The sequence below is a fragment of the Anomaloglossus baeobatrachus genome, chromosome 5 (genome assembly GCF_048569485.1).
Source record: "Anomaloglossus baeobatrachus isolate aAnoBae1 chromosome 5, aAnoBae1.hap1, whole genome shotgun sequence".
Classification (NCBI taxonomy): domain Eukaryota; kingdom Metazoa; phylum Chordata; class Amphibia; order Anura; family Aromobatidae; genus Anomaloglossus; species Anomaloglossus baeobatrachus.
The window spans coordinates 27,493,884-27,517,251 of NC_134357.1; the positions used below are offsets into that span (position 1 = coordinate 27,493,884).

General features: G+C 45.7%; 1 protein-coding gene across 1 annotated transcript in view; it reads left to right on the top strand.

The window, feature by feature from the left end:
• Window positions 1-20,332, top strand: part of LOC142313239 (C-type lectin domain family 2 member A-like) — an 89,568-nt gene extending 69,236 nt beyond the window's left edge. The window contains exons 4-6 of the mRNA XM_075352224.1: window positions 4,455-4,627; window positions 4,738-4,847; window positions 17,257-20,332. Coding sequence (XP_075208339.1) covers window positions 4,455-4,627; window positions 4,738-4,847; window positions 17,257-17,365 — 392 coding nt within the window. The 3' untranslated portion in view covers window positions 17,366-20,332. The remainder of the gene's footprint in view (window positions 1-4,454; window positions 4,628-4,737; window positions 4,848-17,256) is intronic.
• Window positions 20,333-23,368: the final 3,036 nt, after the last annotated feature.

Consider the following 23,368-nt stretch of genomic DNA (forward strand, 5'->3'; position numbering starts at 1 on the left):
TTTCCAGTTCTGTTGCCTCCCTTTCGGCCTCTCTTCAGCGCCATGCGTTTTTTCAAAGGTCGTGGTAGAAATGGTGGCTTACCTTCGCTTGCAGACTGTACCCTGGTCCCATATCTGGACGATTTCCTCCTGGTGGCAGATTCCGTCCAGGCCATGGAGTGTCATCTTCGGCTCGTTCTACAGACCCTGCACGATTTGGGTTGGCTCATCAATCTAGAGAAATCAGAATTGCACCCTCAGCCGCGGCGGATCTTTCTGGGAACTGTCCTGGACTCTATCAGTCAAGCTTAATTTCTTCCTGCAGAAAAAGTATCTTCAATCAGTCAGGAGATCGGAAGATTTGCACTGCGGCACAGGACCTCAGTAAGGCAAGCTATGTGAATACTGGGTCTCATGACCTCCTGCATACACTGCGTGCAATGGGGTCAGTACCATTCCAGGGCGCTGCAAAGGAACATTCTGGCTGTCTCGGTCGGTCACCAAGGAGACTTGGACCTGTGATTTTCCTTAACAGATGAAGCCCGAGGGTCTCTGGACTGGTGGTGCGACGCGAGCCATCTCCTCTGGGGAGTCCAGTGGGTGTTGTCCCCATGCGTCTTGATCACCACCGATGCGAGTCGTTCCGATTGGGGAGCCAAGGTGGACCAGTCTTACCTGCAGGGACCGTGGCCCTCTCAGATGTCGTCCCGGTCCTCGAATTTCCGAGAACTACGGGCTATCCTGGAAGCTCTGAAACGGAGTCGACAGTCAATCTAGAACAAACATGTAAAGATCCTTTCTGACAACACTACAGCAGTGTCATTTGTCCGACATCAGGGAGGAGCACGGCACCCACCTCTACAGCGGCTGGCGGATGAGATCTTCCGGTTCTTGGAGACTTTGGTCCTTTCGGTGTCTGCAGTCCACTTGAAGGGGGCAGAGAACACAGAAGGGGACTATCTCAGCCGTCACCCGGTTCATCCTTCCGAATGGTGTCTGAACACAGTGGTCTTTCGGAGTCTCACCCGGCGGTGGGGACACCCGAAGATAGATCTATTTGCCACCCGGCCGGCGGAAATCCAACCTGCCTCTCTTCTTTTCCCTCAAACCGGCAGACAGGCTGTTGGCGGTGGATGCTCTTTCTCATTCCTTGGGGACTGGTCTGCATTACGCCTTCCCTCCAATTTCTCTCATCCCCAGGGTACTGAAGATTCAGGAGGACTGAGCACACGTGATCATCGTGGTCCCCTACTGGCCAAAACTGAGTTGATTCTCCCTTCTGCAGGTTCTGGCCCAGGACGCCCCTGTAGTTCTCTCTTTCTGGAGCGACCTCCTCTCTCAGGTCCTCTGCAGCATCAGAACCTTCAACAGCTTCAGTTGTCAGCATGAATCCTGAATGGCGGGTCTTGCAGTGTCGGGAGCTTTCAGATCCAGTCATAGCTACAATGATGCGCGGCAGGAAGCCGGTCACGAATTCCATCTATAGGAAAGTGTGGAAGACCTTTTGTGCCCATCAAGATGCCAGTCTCTTGCCCACGGGCGAAGTCTGTATTGCCAAAGTGCTGGAATTTCTTCAAGCAGGATTCAGTAAAGGCCTGAAGCCGAGTACCCTGAAGGTACAGGTGGCAGCACTCAGTGTCTACCTGGACACGCACTTGGCTGTTCATCCCTGGGTCACTCATTTTATGAAGGCAACATAACGCCTTAGACCTACAATTCGGGTTTCCTCGCCTCTTTGGGACTTGAGTCTAGTTCTGCAATTCCTATGTTCCCCGCCATACCAGTTGGGAGATACGCTATCCATCAAGAACCTCACTTACAAAGCGGTATTCCTGGTCGCCATAACTACTGCAAAACGAACTGGCGAGATCCAGGCACTGTCGATATCGGAACCTTATTTCCAGATACGAGATGACTGCATCATCCTGAAGTTGGATCCTGGTTTTTCTCCAAACGTTGTGTCTACAGCTACCCTCAATCAGGAGATTGTTCTTCCGTCTTTCGGCACCACTCCTGCCACTGCTAGTAAACATGAGCTTAGTTCCTTGGATGTGCGCAGCGTATTATTGACCTATCTGGAGGCAACCTAAGCCTGCTTTACACGCTACAAGATATCTTACGATATGTGTCGGCGGGGTCACGTCGTAAGTGACGCACATCCAGCATCGTAAGGTATGTTGTAGCGTGTGACAGCGACGTGCAATTGCAATTGAACGAAAAACCGTTCATCGCATGCACGCTGTTCATTCCTGACGAATTGAACGTCAGATTTTTCATCGTACCCGGGGTAGCACACATCGCAGTGTGTGACACCCCGGGAACGATGAACAGATCTCACCTGCCTCCTGCGGCTCCCGGCCCACAATGCGGAAGGAAGGAGGTGGGCGGGATGTTTACGTCCCGCTCAGCTCCGCCCCTCCACTTCTATTGGCCGGCTGCCACGTGACGTCGCTGTGACGCCAAGCGTCCCTCCCACTCCAGGAAGTGGACGTTCGCCGCCCACAGCGAGGTCGTATGGAAGGTAAGTATGTGTGATGGGGGTTAATCGTTTGTGCGGCACGTTCAACAAATTGAACTTGCTGCACATACGATGGGGGCGTTGCAAATCGCATGCGATATTGTATGCGAAATTGCAACGTGTAAAGCAGGCTTAAGAGCTGGAGATCGGACAATTGTCTATTCGTTCAATTTGGGGGTGCACACAGGGGCAGAAAGGCTTCCAAAGCTACACTAGCCAGATGGGTTAAGACCTTGATCTCATCAGCCTATTCCGGGGTGGGCCGGGACCCTCCTCTTCCATTAGGGCCCACTCTACCCGGGCTATTGCCACTTCTTGGGCTACTAGAGCAGGTGCTACCTTAGAGCAGGTCTGTGATGCAGCGACTTGGTCTGGTCCCAGTACCTTCTGTAAGCACTACAAGCTAGACTTATCGGCTGACGAGTGTTTAGCTTTTGGTAGTAAAGTTCTTCAGGCAGTCGACCCCCCCCCCCCCCCGATATATGATTCCTTTGGTACTCTCCGGTGGTGCTGTCAAGTAAGGATGACCTGGAAAATAAGAATTAGACCTACCGTTAATGCTGTTTCCAGGAGTCCGTCATGACAGCACCCTTTATATCCCTCCCTGTTTGTTTACCATTGTAATGCTGTCTTGTATTGCACAGTTTCTGTTCCTATTCTGTTCCAATAAAATGGCGTTGTACCCATCCTGAGGTAGTAATTGGAAAATCACAGAGTAGGTTGGGGATGGGAGGGGTTTTAACCTCTTGCGTGTTTCCTGTCCCTATTGAGGATAGGGGAGCAACCTCCGGTGGTGCTGTCATGACGGACTCCTGGAAACCTCATTACCGGTAGGTCTAATTCTTATTATTCATACTAGAAAATTGGAAAATATTTGCATGTTTTTTTAAGTCATTGCTTCTTTACAGGCCATAGTTTCTTTGTGCAGTGGGCAAAGAAAATGTGCAATCTTTTGTCACGGCTGAATTAAGATTCTTTCTTAACTAGGAACTGCAGCTTTATAAAAAGCTTCAGACCCACTTGTGCGACATAACTTTGCAGTTATGTTAGTTCAATATTGCATTATTTTATAATCTTTATATATTTTATAATATTTATAGTTATAATTTAATATTTTTTAATATTTATAATATATTTTTATAATATTTTATATATTTAATTTTAGTTTATGTAATTTTATGCTGATTCTGAGCTACATAAGAAAGCTGAAAAGCTGCAAAAGGAAAGAAATATCAGTCTAATTATGTATTATCCACAGACTAGAGTAAAGCGGGCTTTACACGCTACGAGATCGCTACAGCGATCTCGTTGGGGTCACGGATTTTGTGACGCACATCCGGCCGCTGTAGCGATCTCGCTGTGTGTGTGTGACTCCTAGGAGCAATTTTGGATCGTTGCAAAAACATCCAAAATCGCTCCTCCTTGACATGGGGGTCCATTCTCAAATATCGCTGCTGTCGCGTGGGCGAAGTTGAAACTCGTCCCTGCGGCACCACACATCGCTATGTGTGACGCCGCAAGAACGAGGAACCTCTCCTTACCTGCCACACGCCAGTAATGAGGAAGGAAGGAGGTGGGCGGGATGTTCGTCCCGCTCATCTCCGCCCCTCCGCTTTGATTGGCCGGCCGCTTAGTGACGTCGTGGAGACGTCGCTGTGATGCCGAACGTCCCTCCCCCTTGAGGGAGGGATTGTTCGGCAGTCACAGCGACGATGACGACCAGGTAAGTGCGTGTGACGCTGCCGTAGCGATAATGTTCGCTGCGGCAGCGATCACCAAATATCGGCATAACGATAGGGGCGGGTGCTATCACGCTCGCCATCGCTAGCATCGGCTAGCGATGTCGCAGCATGTAAAGCCCGCTTAAGAAAAGTCAAATGGGTCATACAGAAAGAACGAGCTTTTATTATAAACATAAATAGATGTCTTTCTACCAATAATTGTGTGTCTTGTACAGGTAATGGAACTAAAATAAAGAACCAGAAATCTGCTCCATGTGATGATGATTGGATCCAAAATCGGGGAAAGTGTTATTACTTCTCTAATGAAAGTGACACCTGGAGAAACAGCGAGAAATTCTGTAACTCACACAATTCATCACTGGCGATTATAGATAGTAAAGTGGAACTGGTGAGAATCTGATAATATAGAGAAAAAATGTGGATATATAATAACTGTATACTAATATAATATATCCACACAGTATTATATATAATAACTATGGTCTTTTCTTATTGCAGAATTTTCTGTTCCGGTATAAGGGTAAAGGCGATCACTGGATCGGTATAAGACGCACAGATGATAATATGGCCTGGACCTGGACTAATGGGACATTATATAATGAAAGCTTGTAAGTCACCTCATGGGAGATAATACATTTATACGAGGGGCTGCTGATAAGTCTTTGGCTTTGTGATCTTTTTTGTTTCTATGGTAGCGAATGTTACATCACATGAAAGTCTTATGTGTCTAATATATGTTTTCAAAATGTTGTGTTTGCTGCTTATGGCAACAGTGTTCTACACACGCGGGAAAACAAAATGTCGGAGTCTAATGTGATATTCCCAGCAACTGAGAGCAGAGGAGGGATAAAATTCTTGTTTCTGCAAGGAAGTCCGCAAAGGATATTCATGGTGATATGTCGCAGACATTGGGGGATCAATGCCCTTCATATTCCACAGTTAAGATCTGGGTTGCCAAATATAAAATGGGCCACTTCAGCCCCAATGATGAGGAACGTCCTGGACGCCCGAGAGTGGTTGTTGTTCCGGAGATCGTTGATGCTGTGCACAACCTCATACTGGAGAATCAATGAATTTCAGCTAAAGCAATAGCAGACATCATGGGGATTTCCCGTGAACGTGTTTGTGTCATTATCCATGAACATTTGGACATGAGGAAGCTTCTGCAAAGTGGGTCCCCAAGTTTCTGACAACAGATCAGAGAAGCATGCGAGTGAAAACTTCCCGGTCCATTTGTCAGCGTTTCCAGACTGATAAGAACTTCTGGATCCACTGGTCACTATGGCTGAGACCTGGATTTATGTGTATTACGCTGAAAACAAGGAACAGTCAAAAGAGTGGGGGCAGTGGTTCTCCTTGTCCAAAGAAGTTCAGGGTGCAAAAATCAGCCTCTAAGGTGATGGCGTCTGTATTCTGGGATCAGGGGGATGTGCTGCTAGTGGACTACCTTCAAAAGGTTTCCTCCACCAATACAAGGTATTACATTGAACTATTGGACCAATTGAAGGCAGCTCTGAAGGCCAAAAGACGCAGCAAGCTGTCCAAAGGAATCTTGTTCCTGCAAAACGCCACCGCTCACACTGCACAAGAGATCACAGCAAAACTGGCAGAGCTGGGCTTCCAGCTGGATGACCACCCACATTATTCACCAGATCTAGCTCCCTCCGACTATCATCTGTTTCCAAACCCGAAGAAACACCTCAAGGTACCAAATTTCACACCATTTCTGATGCCAGGGCTGCTATGTTCGGTTCGTCGAACGGAGGCCGCGTTCGAGTTCGGCTAGATGAACCGTTAGACGAACTTCTCGAACCCCATTGAAAACAATGGAAGGCAAACACAAACACATAAAAACACATAGAAAACACCTTCAAAGGTGTCCAAAAGGTGACAAAGAACTCCCAAAACACCACAAACACATGGGAAAGTGACAATGACATATACTCATGCGAAAACAAAACAGCTGGACGAGGAAAAAGAGGAGGAGACACAGATATAGGCATGTCATGCCCTTCTAAAATCATGTAAAACACAGCAAGGGGACTCCAAGCTGAGTCTCCCTTTCTTCCAAAAATTGGGCCCCACAGACACCACTTCAGTGGCATCACTTGTGCCCCAGTTGCAAACTTGACAGGTAGATTTGCATCAAGCACAGTCAAAAATACGCCAGCCTTTAGGGGTACTTTGCACGCTGCGACATCGCCAGCCGATGCTGTGATGCCGAGCGCGATAGTCCCCGCCCCCGTCGCAGCTGCGATATCCTTGTGATAGCTGCCGTAGCGAACATTATCGCTACGGCAGCTTCACATGGACTCACCCGCCCTGCGACGTCGCTCTGGCCGGTGACCCGCCTCCTTATTAAGGGGGCGGGTCGTGCGGCGTCACTGCGACGTCACACGGCAGGCAGTCAATAGTAGCGGAGGGGCGGAGATGAGCAGGATGTAAACATCCCGCCCACCTACTTCCTTCCGCATATCCTACGGGAGCCGCGGTGACGCCGGTAGGAGATATTCCTCGCTCCTGCGACTTCACACACAGCGATGTGTGCTGCCGCAGGAGCGAGGAACAACATCGGACCGTCGCATCAGCGTAATTATGGATTACGCCGACGCTACACCGATGATACGATTACGACGCTTTTGTGCTCGTTAATCGTATCATCTAGGCTTTATACACTACGATGTCGCATGCGATGCCGGATGTGCGTCACTTTCAATTTGACCCCACCGACATCGCACCTGCAATGTCGTAGTGTGCAAAGTGCCCCTTACTCTCCCCAGGATGACACAGGAGTTGTAAAGTCCTTGCGGATCCATGACTTGTTCATCTTGATGAATGTTAGTCTGTCCACAATGTCACTGGACAGACGCATGCGCTTATCTGTGAGCATACACCCAGCAGCACTGAAGACACGTTCAGAGACAACGCTGGCTGCGGGACACAACAAGATCTCCAAGGCATAAGTGGCAAGCTCAGGCCATTTTTCAAGATTTGAAGCCCAAAATGAGCAAGGCTCCAGTTGCACAGTCATGGCATCAATGTTCATTTGGAGATACTCCTGTATCATCCTCTCCAGCCATTGACTGTGTCAGACTTCTTGTCTCTTGTGGCCTTGCAAAGGAGGGTCTAAAAAACTTATGAAACGATTCCATAAAATTGCTGTTAACAGCACCAGATATGGTATTGCTGGTACGAGACAGTCCCATGCTTGACAAGTTACAACTGGGAGATTCACTCCGTGCACCACTGGTGTTTGGTGGAAAAGCCGAGCTAACATTGAGTAACAGCTTCTGCTGATACTCCTGCATACATGTATCCCTTTCAATGGCTGGAATTATTTCGCCAAATTTGGACTTGTACCGGGGATCTAATAGTGTGGCAACCCAGTAGTCATCATTACTTCTAATTCGGACAATCCGAGGGTCATGTTGTAGGTAGTGCAGCAAGAAGGCGCTCATGTGTCTTGCGCATCCATGTGGACCAAGTCCTCGCTGTGTTTGTGGCGGCGAGGTGCTAACCGTGCTTTCTTCCTCTGACATCTCCCCCCAACCTCGTTCAACCGAAATTTGACCAAGGTCTCCCTCATCTGCTGAGTCTTCCATGCCCATCGAGAGTTCATCCTTCATTTCTTCCTGGTCTCCTGCACCTTCCTCAACATTTTGGCTGCTACCATGCGCCCTTGTTAATCCCTCTCCCCCACCGTCCCCTGCCTGCCGCCTTGGTGATGCTGAACGTCTGGACCTTGTAGATGTTGGTATCCCTTCCGCATAGAAATCCTCCTGTACTTCCTACCCTTCCTCTTGTCCCACCCCCTGACTCCGAATAGTGTTTAGCGTGTGCTCCGGCATGTAAATGACTGGAATTGTCATGCTGATAATGGCATTGTCAGCGTTAAACATATTCGTCGCCATGTTGAAACTGTGCAGAAGGGTGCATAGGTCCTTGATCTGAGACCACTCCAGAAGTGTGATCTGCCCCACTTCTGCATCTCGTTGGCCCAGGCTATACGTTATGACGTATTGCACCAGGGCTCAACGGTGCTGCCACAGTCGCTGTAACATGTGGAGAGTCGAATTCCAGCGTGTCGGCAGATCGCATTTCAGGCGATGAACCGGCAGGCCGAAAGACTTCTGGAGCGATGCAAGTTGCTCAGCAGCGGTGGTTGAATGGCGGAAGTGAGCAGACCGTTTTCGTGCCCTGTTCAGAAGGCCATCTAGGCTGGGATAGTGTGTTAAAAATTGCTGGACAACAAGGTTCAACACGTGAGCCAAACAAGGCACGTGTGTCACCTTGCCCAGGCGAAGGGCCGCACCCAGGTTTGCAGCATTGTCGCACACGGCCTTCCCGGGCTGCAGGTTGAGTGGAGACAACCATTTACGAAACTCGGACAGCAGAGCTGACCACAACTCAGCTGTGTGACTCACATTTCACAGACATTTGAACGTAAAGACCGCCTGATGCCGTTGAGCTCTGCTGCCAGCATAGTAAGGAGGTGTGCGGGATTCCTTGTGCGCAGTTACAACGCGGGTGGCCTGACCAGGCAGGCTTGGGGTGGAGGTGGAGGACCCAGACGAGGTTGAGGAGGCAGAAGCAGTGGAGGAACGTCTACATAAAGAGGATTGACGCACAAGTCGTGGGGATGTCAAGACTTGTTCAGCAGACCCTTCACCATCTATCACCATAGTTACCCAGTGCCCAGTCAGCGACATGTAACACCCCTGTCCATGCTTACTGGTCCAAGTATCCGTGGTGAAATGCACCCTGTCACACACAGAGTTTCTCAAGGAAGCTGTGATGTTGTGTGCGACATGCTGGTGTAGCGCAGGCATACCTTTCTTAGAGAAGTAGTGGCGACTGGGCATCTGGTACTAGGGCACAGCGACAGACATAAGGTCTTGAAAATCCTCTGTGTCCACCAGGCGGAAGGCAGCATTTCGGTAGCCAAGAGCTTACAGAGGGATAAAGTCAACCTCTTAGCTTTGTCATGGCTTGGAGGAAATGGCCTTTTATTTGTCCACGTTTGAGGGACCGAGATCTGGCTGCTGTGTGGAGACTGTGTTGAATAAAAACTGCAGGTCTGTGAGGAAAGTGCAGGCGGAGACATGATGTTGCCTTCATCCAAACTTGGTGCTCTTGATGTCTGAGAGAGCTCTACACCAGCACTTGTTTCCCCTTCCAAAACAACTGATGACCTGCCAAGCAAACTGCCTGTTACGGTTAAAGAGGTGGAAGGTCTGCGTTGAAAAACATGTGTGACAGCTGTTCCCACAGTCATAGAGGATGAAGAGCACGCGGATGCACTTGAAGGGGCAGACGGTGGTTGGCCCGCTCCGCTAGGCCGCATTGTAGCACGGTGAGCTTCCCACTGGAATTTATGCTTGTTATTCATGTGACGATTCATGGAAGAAGTTGTCAAACTACCGAGGTGTTTGCCTCTACTTATAGATTGGTGACAAATCTTACAGATCACATGATTTGGGAGATCGTTTGCAAGGTCAAACAAGGACCAGGCTAGGCAAGGCTTAGAGCCCATGCGACCTGCAGAGCCACCCCGACTTGTGCTCAGAGGCAGAGTTGTGGCTGAGGATGCAGTTGTTGACGTGCTTCCAGTAGTCCGACTCTGTCCAGGAAGGCGCAAGGTAACTTCGTCGTCAGTCACATCCTCCTCCTCCGCCTCTGGTGACCTCCTTGAGTGCCTGACTGTGGGTTGACAGTAAGTGGGATCTAGAACTTCATCATCAAGCGTTGTGTTTGCACTCCCCTCGCCCTCAGACCTAACCTCTTCCTGCCCTGACTGAATAGTTAAGTTGTCATCCCAATCAGGTATCTGCGTCTCATCATCATCAGTATGTTCCTCATTGTCTCCACCAACAGGTGTAACAGTTTGTGAATGAGGGTCTACATTATGCTCAGAAACTTGGTCATCAGGCCCTGAATCAGACTCACAAAGCTTCTGGGCATCACTGCAGATCATTTCCTGGTCTGTACTCACTGTAGCTTGGTAGCAAATCTCTAATTCCCAGCCTATAGTGTGACTGAACAGCTCTGCAGACTCAGCCATCTCTGTTACACCATACTCTGCAGGGCGGGTGGATACTTGAGAGCTGGGAGAAAGCAAGTGCGATTGGGGTGACAACTCAGAGTGTTAAGGTGAACTCTTAACCAGAGATCACTAGTTGCCTACTGCCTGGCCGAATTGATATGGGCCAAGTACATGCATAAAAGAATTCACACCAGACACAGTCGGATATGAAATCTCTTCTTGGTGACAGTAAAGATGGCACCAAACAGAACAGGGAAGAGCATGCGTCCTCTTGATATAGGCTAGGGGCGTACACAAGTTCAGATATGCACATTTAGTGGGACAGTTCATAAGCTAGCCAATGGGGAGATCCGTGTTGCTGTTGATGGACGGGTCTGACTCCAGTGGATGAAACCATGGTGATGGGAGGGACGTCATTTAGTGGATCCATGCTGATGGTTTGGTCTGTGATGTCATCTGATCTGTGGGTTGGTCTTCTAGCTTGACCAGGGGTCTTCCCTTATATGGTGGTCTTCTTTCATCTGGACATTCCTTGCATTCCATATGAAGAAGAAAACGGCACTTCCTTCGTATATTTCAAAAGATGTTGGGGTGCACTTCAGGTTCCAAAGCCATAAAACAAGAAGTAACAAGGCACTCCCAAAGTGTGATGAAAAAGTGTATTTATTGTGCTTGAAGAACGTTTTCGGTCCAAATTGGACCTTCCTCAGTAGCACTAAGCATAAAAAATAAAATACAAAAATAAATAACATAGATACAAACGGTGTATACAACACTGAGGACAAACAAAATAATTACATGTACGTAACAGTATACATTGCAGTATTCAAATTCATATTCTTTGATAGAAAAAATCTCATACATATATTCATTTCATATATGTGACAATTTATACATTATTCTGTGATAAATAAATTTCATATTGACTCAGACTTTTTTTGAAAATAAAACATGAAAATGAAGAAAAAAAAGGAGTAAAAATGGAGAAAGAGAAGAGGAGCCAAAGAGAAAAGAAGTTGGTTTGTATAGAGTTAATGGAAAAAGGATGTGTGGTAAATGTCTATAACAGTGAATAAGTGCGGTGGCAGGGAGAGACCGATTGATAGCATATGTATATAGTCATCAGGGGTATAGAATGTGATGATATGATACAGAGTAGAGTGAGATAGTATGAACATAAGCGCTATGTGTAGGAGAGAGTCATATAGGAATTGTAAGCATAGTGTAAATGAAAGACTGGATATGAGTAGTTTGAGAGAGAGGGGGAAAAAATTTATTGGATAGTATGTGAAGAGGTAAATAGCCGTCAGACAGAAAGAGTCTCATACGTATGTTGATTTCACAGATGTGACAATTTGTACATTATTCTGTGATAAACAGATTTCATATTGACTCAGAGATTAACTAGAAAAATGAGACATGAAAATGAAAAAACAAGGAGTAAAAGAAAAGAAAAAGAGAAAGAAGAAGAACCAAGAGAAAAGCGGGGGAATGTTGGTTTGTAAAGGGTTAATGGAGAGAGGGGGAGGAAGAGGTATAGTAGATGTCCATATGAATGAATGAGAATGGTAACAGGGAAGGACCTGTGGGTAGTATGTATGTATTACCATCAGGGGTGTAGGATGTGATAGTGTGATTACAGAGTAAAGAGAGTTGATATGAACGTAAGCGCTGTATGTGAGAGAATGTTATGTAAGAGATGTAAGCATTGTGTGAATGACAGTGGGTGACTGAAAGGGATTTATAGGATGGTAATGTAACGAGATAAATAGCCGTCAGAGGAGTGTAAAGAAGGCTGAGAGGATTAAGTGAATCATGACAAGAACAAACAAGTGAGGACACCGAGGTGCTTACCAATTGTGAGGAGTGATGTGGCATGGACTGCGGGCGCGGAATCCACCGCTGCATGGGGGCTGCCATGACAGTGGCTGAGGAGGCCGGGCTAAATAGAGGCAGTAATCAGTCCAGGCGGTGCTGGTGTGGGATCGCGCGTGCGCAGTAGGGGCAAACAGCTCAGTGAGTTCATCACAGGACGCATGCGTCAAGTCTTTGAAGGTGCAGAGGCTACTCATATCCAGTCTTTCATTTACACTATGCTTACAATTCCTATATGACTCTCTCCTACACATAGCGCTTATGCTCATACTATCTCACTCTACTCTGTATCATATCATCACATTCTATACCCCTGATGACTATATACATATGCTATCAATCGGTCTCTCCCTGCCACCGCACTTATTCACTGTTATAGACATTTACCACACATCCTTTTTCCATTAACTCTATACAAACCAACTTCTTTTCTCTTTGGCTCCTCTTCTTTCTCCATTTTTACTCCTTTTTTTTCTTCATTTTCATGTTTTATTTTCAAAAAAAGTCTGAGTCAATATGAAATTTATTTATCACAGAATAATGTATAAATTGTCACATATATGAAATGAATATATGTATGAGATTTTTTCTATCAAAGAATATGAATTTGAATACTGCAATGTATACTGTTACGTACATGTAATTATTTTGTTTGTCCTCAGTGTTGTATACACCGTTTGTATCTATGTTATTTATTTTTGTATTTTATTTTTTATGCTTAGTGCTACTGAGGAAGGTCCAATTTGGACCGAAAACGTTCTTCAAGCACAATAAATACACTTTTTCATCACACTTTGGGAGTGCCTTGTTACTTCTTATTCCTTGCATTCCAAGCAAGGTGTGGTGAACAGGAAATGGCAGCCATCTTTATATCTGTGTCATGTGTATGATCTGAAACCTGAATTATGTAAGGCAAATCGACATATTTCCCACAATCCCTTGTCAAGAGGTTAATTAAGTATTTGATGGAAAGGTCCTCCTCAACAAGAGGACTGTTGTTTTTTGGATGTTGAGGTGGAGGAGAGGCCACTTGTTGGAGCACTTGCGATCCATTCAAGCATGTTCTTTTTTTTTTTGTGCATCATCTACCTTTGTTACAGTTGTTCGGTTCCATAAAAAAGGGCACACATCCGATTGTCCATGGAAAGTAGTAGACATCTTACTTTTGCTGGAAGATGGCATTTCTTCAGCAGATGTTAATGTAGCTTTCCCACCTACCCCACGGACACAAACTTTTTTTCCTTTTCCAACACGACTGTTCCCCTTTCCACCAGCATCTGTCCTTTTGCCACTCATTTTGTTAGCAACAAGATGAGACACTTAAAATGTGGTAGCAAAAATGGAGAGGTGGTGTAGATTGCAGAGGTGGTCTAGCTTTATTGACAGCTGAAGAACCAACACTGACTATCACAGTCAATTTTTGTATGCCCCTAACAGTGGCAGCACAGTTTGCAATTAGAATTGCGTAGCAAAAATGGACAGGTGTGTACAATGCAGAGGTTCTCTAGCTTTATAGACAGCTGAAGAACCAACACTGACTATCACAGTCAATTTTTGTATGCCCCTAACAGTGGCAGCACAGTTTGTAATTAGAATTGCGTAGCAAAAGTGAGCAGGTGGGTAGAATGCACGGGTTCTGTGAGTCAGTGGACAGGAAAGGAAGACTAAGTTAGTATTCCAGACTCCTTTAGGATGGCAGAAAAAGTGTCAGCTCTTTGGGGAAATAAAATAGCGTGGCAAAAATGGGCAGGTAGGTAGAATGTACGGGTGCTGTGGGTCAGTGGACAGCAAAGGAAGCCTCACTTTCTATCCCTGCTAATGAAAAAATGCAGCAAGGAATTGCCTGAGCTGAGGTAGCCAGACATTGTTATCTAAAGCCCTACACGGCGTTTGCACGGACCGGCCTAGCAGCTATGGCTATGAACACCTGTAAATCAGCCCTGAAAAGGGCTGAAATAACCAGTAGTCCCTAATCCCTAAAGCACTGTGTAGAGTGCACTGTATGTCTATAGCGCACACAGCAGCGGGAGCGGTGACTGTCACCCACACACAGCAGACAGATAATGGCTGCGACGGGGAAAATGCCCGGGTCTTATAAGGCAAGGACATGAGACATTCACAGCCTATGACATATGCCCTTGCTTGTCTAGCAAAAATCCACTTTGCAGTGTGTGTCTCTGTGCTTTGCTGATAGCCTGGCCCGCCCCACTGCACGCGTGGTTAGGGAAAAAAAAATGGAGATCAGCATTATCTCAGCACTCAGCCGCAGCACTGATCTAAACCCCCCCCCCTCACACTATATGCTGAATTTTGATAATAGCGTGATTCAGTGACTCACACTATTAGAGTGAAAAGCCAGCTAGTAACTAGCTAGGCTTTTTGTTGATCGAACCGTTATCAAACGCTACTTGAACTGTCGAGCTTTTAGCAAAAAGCTTGACTTCGTCGAACGACTCGAACACCCCCCAAAATCACTCAAACATGAAATTGGCGAACCTCGAGCCTCGAACATCGCTCATCTCTAGTGGAGAGTATGTGAAATAAATGTAAAGTTTTGTTATCCTATCTCATTTCTTTCTGGGTAAAGCCAAAGACTTATCAGCAGCCCCTCGGGACTCTTTTATCTGTCAGGTTCTGAATTAATTTCAAACAATGTAAGGTCACAAAACAGACCATATAGGCTGAGATTAGTTTTGATGTTTACTTCAATGTTTTAACCGGGTAATGATAAAATATAACTTTTATTAATATGATAAAATTGGGGAAAACATCCGAACATGAAAGACTATAAAGGGTGCCAATGAAAACTACAACACCCTAATTAGCAAGGCGTAAAAAGAGAACAGTCTCACAGGAATCTCGTCAGAGTTCAGAATAGATGTTTTGGTGACTGCTGGATCTGCAAAGGGGAGCTATTGTACATACCGTGTTTTTCCAAAAATAAGACACTGTCTTATATTTTATCACTAGGGCTTATTTTTGGAGGAGGTCTTATTCTTGGAGAAACACGGTTGGGGGTAAGTTTACTCCCCAAAAAAGAAGACCCCCCCACTTCCCAGGAGACTCATACTCACCAGGTTCTCCCTGTGATCTCCGGTCGGTGCTGCATGCCGTTCTCCCCTGCTGCTGGCTGACACACTGACACACACAGTCCGATCGCAGACACACACAGCAAATCACCACACAGCAGATCACACACACACACACACACAGCAGATAGCAGACACACACAGCCGACCGCAGACACACACAGCCGACCGCAGGCACACACAGCCGACCGCAGGCACACACAGCCGACCGCAGGCACACACAGCCGACCGCAGGCACACACAGCCGACCGCAGGCACACACAGCCGATCGCAGGCACACACAGCTGATCACAGATACAGCCGAACGCAGACACACACAGCCGATTGCAGACACACACACAGCCGATCCCAGACACACAGCCGATCGCACATATCACATCACATCCAGCGCTTATGGCCGCAGGGAATGATGAGAGCAAGTTACGTGTCCCGCCGCAGGTCCTGTTCGTTGCGCTCCACCGCACAGCCTCTCAGGATTCTGCCGGCGAGAAGACATCGGTGTCGCTGGATGATGTGAGTGTGTATGCGATCCGATGTGTGTGCGATCCGATGTGTGTGTGTGTGTGATTTGATGTTTGCGTGGGATCCGATGTTTGTGTGTGCGATCTGACTGTGTGTGCGATCCGATGTTTGTCTGTGAGATCTGGTGTGTGAGTGAGATCTGATTGTGTGTGTGTGTGAGAGAGAGATCTGATGAGTGCGGGTGTGTGATCACTGCAGGTCCTGCCGCTCAGCATCGGATGAGTGTAATTGCCGGGTGCCGCTGTGTATAATGAAGTGTCCTGCAGTATCTGTAACCTTTTTTAGCTGCACAGACACTTCATTATTGATCCGGGACTAGGGCTTATTTTCGGGGTAGGCCTTATATTTAACCTTGCTCCGAAAATGCTGAAAATCCCTGCTATGGCTTATTTTTGGGGGAGGTCTTATTTTTGGAAAAACACGGTAGCTGCACCAAACCCCTCAACTGCTGATCCGTAAATAGCGTGCTCCAGTCTCCCTACGCGTTTGGTTGTGGACTCATCAGGTGAGCTTCACTGGATCAGAGCACCAAACAAAACACCTCCTAAAAAGAGGTAGATGCCATGTTTAGGAGGTGTTCACTTTACTTGGATAGTAAAATGCTGCACTTTTTTTCATCAAAAAATATTGGATCCATATCTGAAGGTGCATGGACCCGATATTCCACAAAATATATTTTTGGCTTTAGCCAATCCCCTTCTAAAATGTCTCTTAACCATTAGGCTATGTTCACACTAGAAAAATGATTTTTCTTAAGAAATTTCTTAAGAAATTTCTTAAGAGTGCACCTGTGTTAAAAAACGCACCAAAAACGCACCTGCGTTTTTGGTGCGTTTTAGGTCCGTTTTTGGTGCGTTTTTACCGCTGGTTGCTCCCTGCGTTATTGTGCCAATTATCTATGGCAAAAAACGCAGTTAGCTGCAGAAAAGAAGTGACATGCTCATTCTTTTTCTTAAGAAAATCTACTGAAAGAATTTTCTTAAGAAAAAAACGCAGTGTGTGCACAGCTAATTTTTTTTGCCATAGGTTTTGCTGGGGAATGTCTGCAGAAAGGTTACAAGAATTTCTCAAGAAATTTCTGCAGCAAAAGCGGACCAAAAACGGACCAAAAACGCAGGTAAAAAACGCAGTGTGTGAACACAGCCTTATACTTTATATACAGTAAGAATATTTTGTGATGTCACATGGTCAGCGGAGGGGGAGTTATAGACGCAGACACAGTTTGTGAAGCAATGGAGAAGAAGACAATGGTCTGAAACTGTAACAAGAATTTTGTTTTCTGATCTCCAAATGACGAGAACAGATTTATTTTTGGTACCAAAATGATCGAGGTTATTGAATTGTAGAAAACAAATATCTTAAAAGCACAAGGAGCTGGTGTGCAAAGTCTACAGTCATATCCACTATGCTACAGTAGCAGTTTAACTCTTTTTTTTATCTGGGTATACTGAGCTGCTGATTGTCTAAACACAATGTCTTCTTTTCCAGATTCCACATCGAAAGTAACAAGAATGATGGAAAAGTTTTTCTTAATAACAACAGTGTAAAGAGTCAAGATGGATTTATTATATCGAAATATATATGTACCAAAGTTTAATGTGTTGCTCATCATCAGACGGCTGGGAATACACATCAGTCTTATCCGAGAGTTTGATATGTTTGTCACAATGCAGATCATAGATTCTACCTTGAAACTACAGGAACAAAAGCAAAATCTGTAACAGGACCCCAATTACTATGTGCCTTGAAAATGGATTCTTCTCCCTCACCTAAGTATCTTAGATTGTTGCCTTCTACATCTCCATTGTTACATGCTGAATTGTTCAAAACTTTCTAGCATTGTATGAACCTCTGTAATGAATGATCGGAGGCGTGTGAGTTTGGCATTTCTTCATTTCTCTGCCCTCTAGCTATTGAGCCCCCTTCACACTAACATTTAGCACGGTCCGTGTTGAGGGTGTGTATGGGCGTCCGTGTCTCCGTGTGTGTGCTTTGCCTTTACTATCTGTGTAACACCCTCCCCAACCCAAGACTGTCATCTCCCTTCCCACCCTCCCACTCACAGTGTGCATTACAGTAAAGCAATACTATACAATTGGATGTTCCACTTAGACAATTACCTCCTCCCCAGACAGGCAAAACTCATTATTTACAGGGTCAATAAATTAAATAGGGCAGCCCTGGCCAGCACCTCCGAAACCACAGTTGCGCACCTAATCCAGTCTCCCCACACTTTACCAAATTTACCAGTTGCCCCCTCTTAATGTATTTTTTTTTTTAAATAGTAGTATTGAAAGCCTGGATCACCTCTTAATTCACGTAAATCAGGAGGGCCCGGCGCCAGCGCTGACATTGCTACCCGCACCCACTACCCAATATCGCACTCTCAATACTATCAGTTTTACAGATTCATTATACTATATAGAGAACTATGCGGGGGCATAATAATACATGCAGGGCTATGGGGAGTGAATTATAATACATAGAGGACTATGTGGTGCATTAAACTATATGAAGGACTATGAAGTGTGCATTACAATATATGAAGGACTATGGAGTGCATTATACTATATGAAGGATTATGAGGTATGCATTATATGAGATGAAGGACTATGGGGTGCATTATACTATATAGAGGAATATGGGGTCATTATACTATATGGAGGACTATGGGGGGGTCACAGTTGAGGATCTTACTGTGTTGGGCAGTTGAAGGAGGGTACTGTAGGATCATCACTCTGTGCCTGTGGAGGTTACGTTGGCAGAATTTACTGTGGGGTATCCTACAGTTTTTGGTGGGCACTTTTGTTGACCTCTTACATTATGGCTGCAATGAAAGGGGAATCTAAGGGCTTCAATAGGAGGAAAATTACTTTGTTAGGATTGCAAAGTTGTGAAATATACTCTTTTGTGACCCAGCAGAATATTATTATTATAATTCTTATTCTTATTATTTAGAAACTCTGCTATGGGGCCCCATGACTTTTATATAAACCCCTGTACATATGGATCAATATATATATATTTATTTAATTATATATAATTAAATCAATCAATAAAACAATTTGTTGCATCAGTGGTGGATAGGTCTGGTTCAGAGGCTGGTTAATTGCTTATGTTCTTCGGGGTGAAGGCACTATTGGGGAATAGTGGCTTCTAGTACAGCAATGTAATTAGCGGGAATAGGTCCTGCAAAGGTTATGGGTATTAATTATGGGATATTAATACCTCTATTCTTGGGCCGGTGAGGTGCGGCCAGGGGAGATTTGGAAGGTTGTGGGTTTTGCATCTGGACTACAGTAGATCTATTAACTGTTAGTAGTTATATTATTGTGGGGTCGCCTTTGTTGTGGGTGCCCCAGGATTTGTTATAAATATTAATAAAAGGCTGCTGTTGCCAACTTAAATCCAAGTCATGGCAGTCATGTGTATATTTTGCATGCACCAAAGGGAATGGATGACACCAAAATGCAAAAACCAGAGAAGAGTGTTATTGTGTAGTTTGGTGCAGACACCTACAGAAAACATAACACCTCATTTATATAAAACACCGCACATACAGACACAAAAAAGCAGCATGTCATATAGTGAGGCTACATAAACAATGAAAATATTATGGCTGTTATAAACTATGAAGGAATGAACAAAAAAAAAATTATAGGTCCCGCCACATGATTTGTCTCTTTTTGTGTTGTGTAAAAGTTGGGAGTTATGAGAAATGAAGCTCCTATGTTCCTGCTTGTACAGATCATATAGTACTTATGAAAACCTTTTATATTGCCTTTTTCTTGACTATGAAGATTAAAACTACAGAAGAGTCCAAGCCCTGATGCCTAAGTGAAAAGAGGATTGTCTCGTAGGAGATGTCCAGTGAGTAGCGTCCGTGTGCGAGGAACCCATCTCTTCCGACAAGCCTTGAACCTACAATAAGCCTCAGTCCACCAAAGCGTAATCAATTCTGCCCTCACCTACGGTACCCTCACCCATCCCCTGTAGACTATGAGCCCTCGTGAGCTTGGTCCTCTCTTCTCCTGTAGACTATGAGCCTCGCGGGCAGAGTTCTCTCTCTTCCTGTAGACTGTGATCCCTCGCAGGCAGGGTCCTTTCTCCCCCTGTAGACTGTGAGCCCTCGCGGGCAGGGTCCTCTCTCCTCCTGTACCAGTATGTTTTTATATTGTTCATGATAGTTGTATTTGTTTTTATGTGTACCTTTTTCACTTGTAAAGCGCCATGGAATAAATGGCGCTATAATAAATAATAATAATAATAATAATAATAATAATAACTGTGACATGGAATGAGTAGGCCACAGAGTGCACAAATGCAATACAAGAGTTGTAACCAGCACTGTATTCTGCTGTATTCCAGTGTGTGAAATACAAAGATTGTGCTTGAGTGAAGGAGGTGCTTCCAATATGGTTGCCAGCGGACTGTGAACAATGTACAAAGTTAGTTTGTTACTAAATATAAACTGTTAATATTTGTTAAAATCTGTTGCCTCTCAAAATAAGTTTGTAACCATCAAGCCTGTTGCCTCCCAGTGAGTAAAATATTCTTGATCTGTTGTTGGTGTCTGACTGCATTCTTTTCACCATTCCTGAGTATTGAAACTAATTTTTTCCATCCATGCTATTTAAAGGGAACCAACCACCAGGATTTTGCTATATGAAGTAAAAGCAGTGCCATACAGGCAGTAAGATGCTGAATCCAGGCATACCTGCTATAGAAAGATCCGATGCTTCGTTGCTGGAATACCGTGGTACCTCACTTAACGAGTAACCCACTTAACGAGAATTTCGCTTAACAAGCAAAGTTTTCTGTAAATTTGTAACCCGCTTTACAAGAAAGCTTTGCTGTACGAGCAAAATTCTCACCTCACACACTTCCGGTTCCGTACATCCACCGCACTCTGACCCGCACTTGCAGTCCACACAAACACACACATGCACGCAAAAACACACACAAACACACATGCATGCACAAACACACACAAACACGCACACACATACAGTATTATGCTCACCTTACCTTCCGTTCCACTGCCGGGCTCATGGTTCTTGTAGTTCCCGGGTACATTGCGATGTCCTCGCGGCGAACTACAAGACCCAGGAGGCCTGCGATGGAACGGAAGGTAAGGTGAGCATGTAATTACCAAAGAACTGTCTGAGGACTTGAGAATCCAAATTGTGAGGAAGCATGAGCAATCTCAAGGCTACAAGTCCATCTCCAAAGACCTGAAAGTTCCTGTGTCTACGGTGCGCAGTGTCATCAAGAAGTTTAAAGCCCATGGCACTGTGGCTAACCTCCCTAGATGTGGAAGGAAAAGAAAAATTGACGATAGATTTCAACGCAAGATTGTGCGGATGGTGGATAAAGAACCTCGACTAACATCCAAACAAGTTCAAGCTGCCCTGCAGTCCGAGGGTACAACAGTGTCAACCCGTACTATCCGTCGGCGTCTGAATGAAAAGGGACTGTATGTTAGGATACCCAGGAAGACCCCACTTCTTATCCCGAGACATAAAAAAGCCAAGCTGGAGTTTGCCAAAACTTACCTGAGAAAGCCTAAAATGTTTTGGAAGAATGTTCTCTGGCCAGATGAGTCAAAAGTAGAGCTTTTTGGGAAAAGCCATCAACATAGAGTTTACAGGAAAAAAAAGAGGCATTCAAAGAAAAGCACACGGTCCCTACAGTCAAACATGGTGGAGGTTCCCTGATGTTTTTGGGGTTGCTTTGCTGCCTCTGACACTGGACTGCTTGACCGTGTGCATGGCATTATGAAGTCTGAAGACTACCAACAAATTTTGCAGCATAATGTAGGGCCCATGGTGAGAAAGCTGGGTCTTCCTCAGAGGTCATGGGTCTTCCAGTAGGACAATGACCCAAAACACACTACAAAAAGCACTAGAAAATGGTTTGAGAGAAAGCACTGGAGACTACTAAAGTGGCCAGCAATGAGTCCAGACCTGAATCCCATAGAAGACCTGTGGAGAGATCTGAAAATGGCAGTTTGGAGAAGGCCCCCTTCAAATCTCAGGGACCTGGAGCAGTTTGCCAAAGAAGAATGGTCTAAAATTCCAGCAGAGCATTGTAAGAAACTCATTGATGGTTACCGGAAGTTGTTCGCAGTTATTTTGGCTAAAGGTTGTGCAACCAAGTATTAGGCTAAGGGTGCCAATACTTTTCTCTGGCCCATTTTTGGAGTTTTGTGTGAAATGATCAATGATTTGATTTTTGTTTCATTCTCTTTTGTGTTTTTTCATTGCAAGCAAAATAAATGAAGATAATAATACCAAGAATTTGTGATTGCAATCATATTCAAGAAGAAACTGAGTATTATCTGACAGAATTGTAGGGGTGCCAATACTTTTAGCCAGCACTGTATAGAATCAGCCTGATAGTGCCAGTATAGCACTGGCTTTAGGTTATATACAAAAATCCTGGCGATTGGTTCCCTTTAAAGAAGGGGGATAAAGAGAAGTGGTATTTTTTAATTTCCTACTAAACATGATGGTAGGTGGCCATTTGGACTTTTAATGCCACTGCATCATTCTCCCATTCATTATCCTGTAAAATGCTACACAACGAAAACAGGAGTCTGTTTTATGATCTTGCCCAATTATAGGTAGTGTTTTCATGTTTGAAGCTCAGTGCTGTAAGTTTCATTTCTTTAGACAAGGGAAAGCGTTGTGGCTGGAAACATTTGTAGTACGTGTACATCATCCTGACCACTGCAAGAGTAGGAACATCGGTTTTATTTCAACGCATAGATAGCAAAAATACTTCTAAATTGTGTGACGAACAATTGAAATTGACACTGAAAAATCTAAAATAAAGATACCATGTAAATATTACTGACAATAAATATTACGAGGATGGTGCTAGATTTGTTTAGTCTCTGCGCTTGAAACTATATTGTCTATATATAAAAGGATATACTGTATATGTCTCGGGCGGAGGAGGGGACGCTGCGCTCACCCACTGCTCGGGTCCGGCTGCTGCTGCTCGGTGGTGGCTCGAGCGGTGGGCCGGATCCCGGGGACTCGAGCGGCGTTCCTCGCCTGTGAGTGAAAGGGAGGTGGTTTGGTTTAGGGATATTGTCCGTGACGCCACCCACGGTTGTGGTGAGGTTGGTGACACCACCGCTGCTCTGGACGGGGATCCCGGGAGCGGTGACAGGGAGCAGCTTGGATGTTGGTTCTCCCCTCCGTGGGTAGGGGGTTGGTTGTCCCGGGGCCCGGTGAGGGAGATAGGGATGGCAGGCGGGTTACGGGGCCTGGTGAGGTGCAGGGTCGCGGGGGCAGTGCTGTGCCGCACGGCACGGTGGTACTCACTCAGCCAGTAATTCACACAGAGTCTCTGGTCAAACAAACGGCTGGATGGACGGGTCCCACAGACGGCTGCGGTTGTTCTCCTCCCGGCAGGTTGATGGTGACTGCCTTTCCCTGCACCTGTGTTTTGTGTATGGTTCCAATGGCTTCCCACCGGTAACCCGCTCCCCAGCTTGGATGGGTGCTGAAAGAGCCCCTTTTGCCCGCAGGCTCTGGCCCTGGGAACTGTAGCCTTGGCGGTGACTGTGTTTCCCTCTACGGTTTGAGCT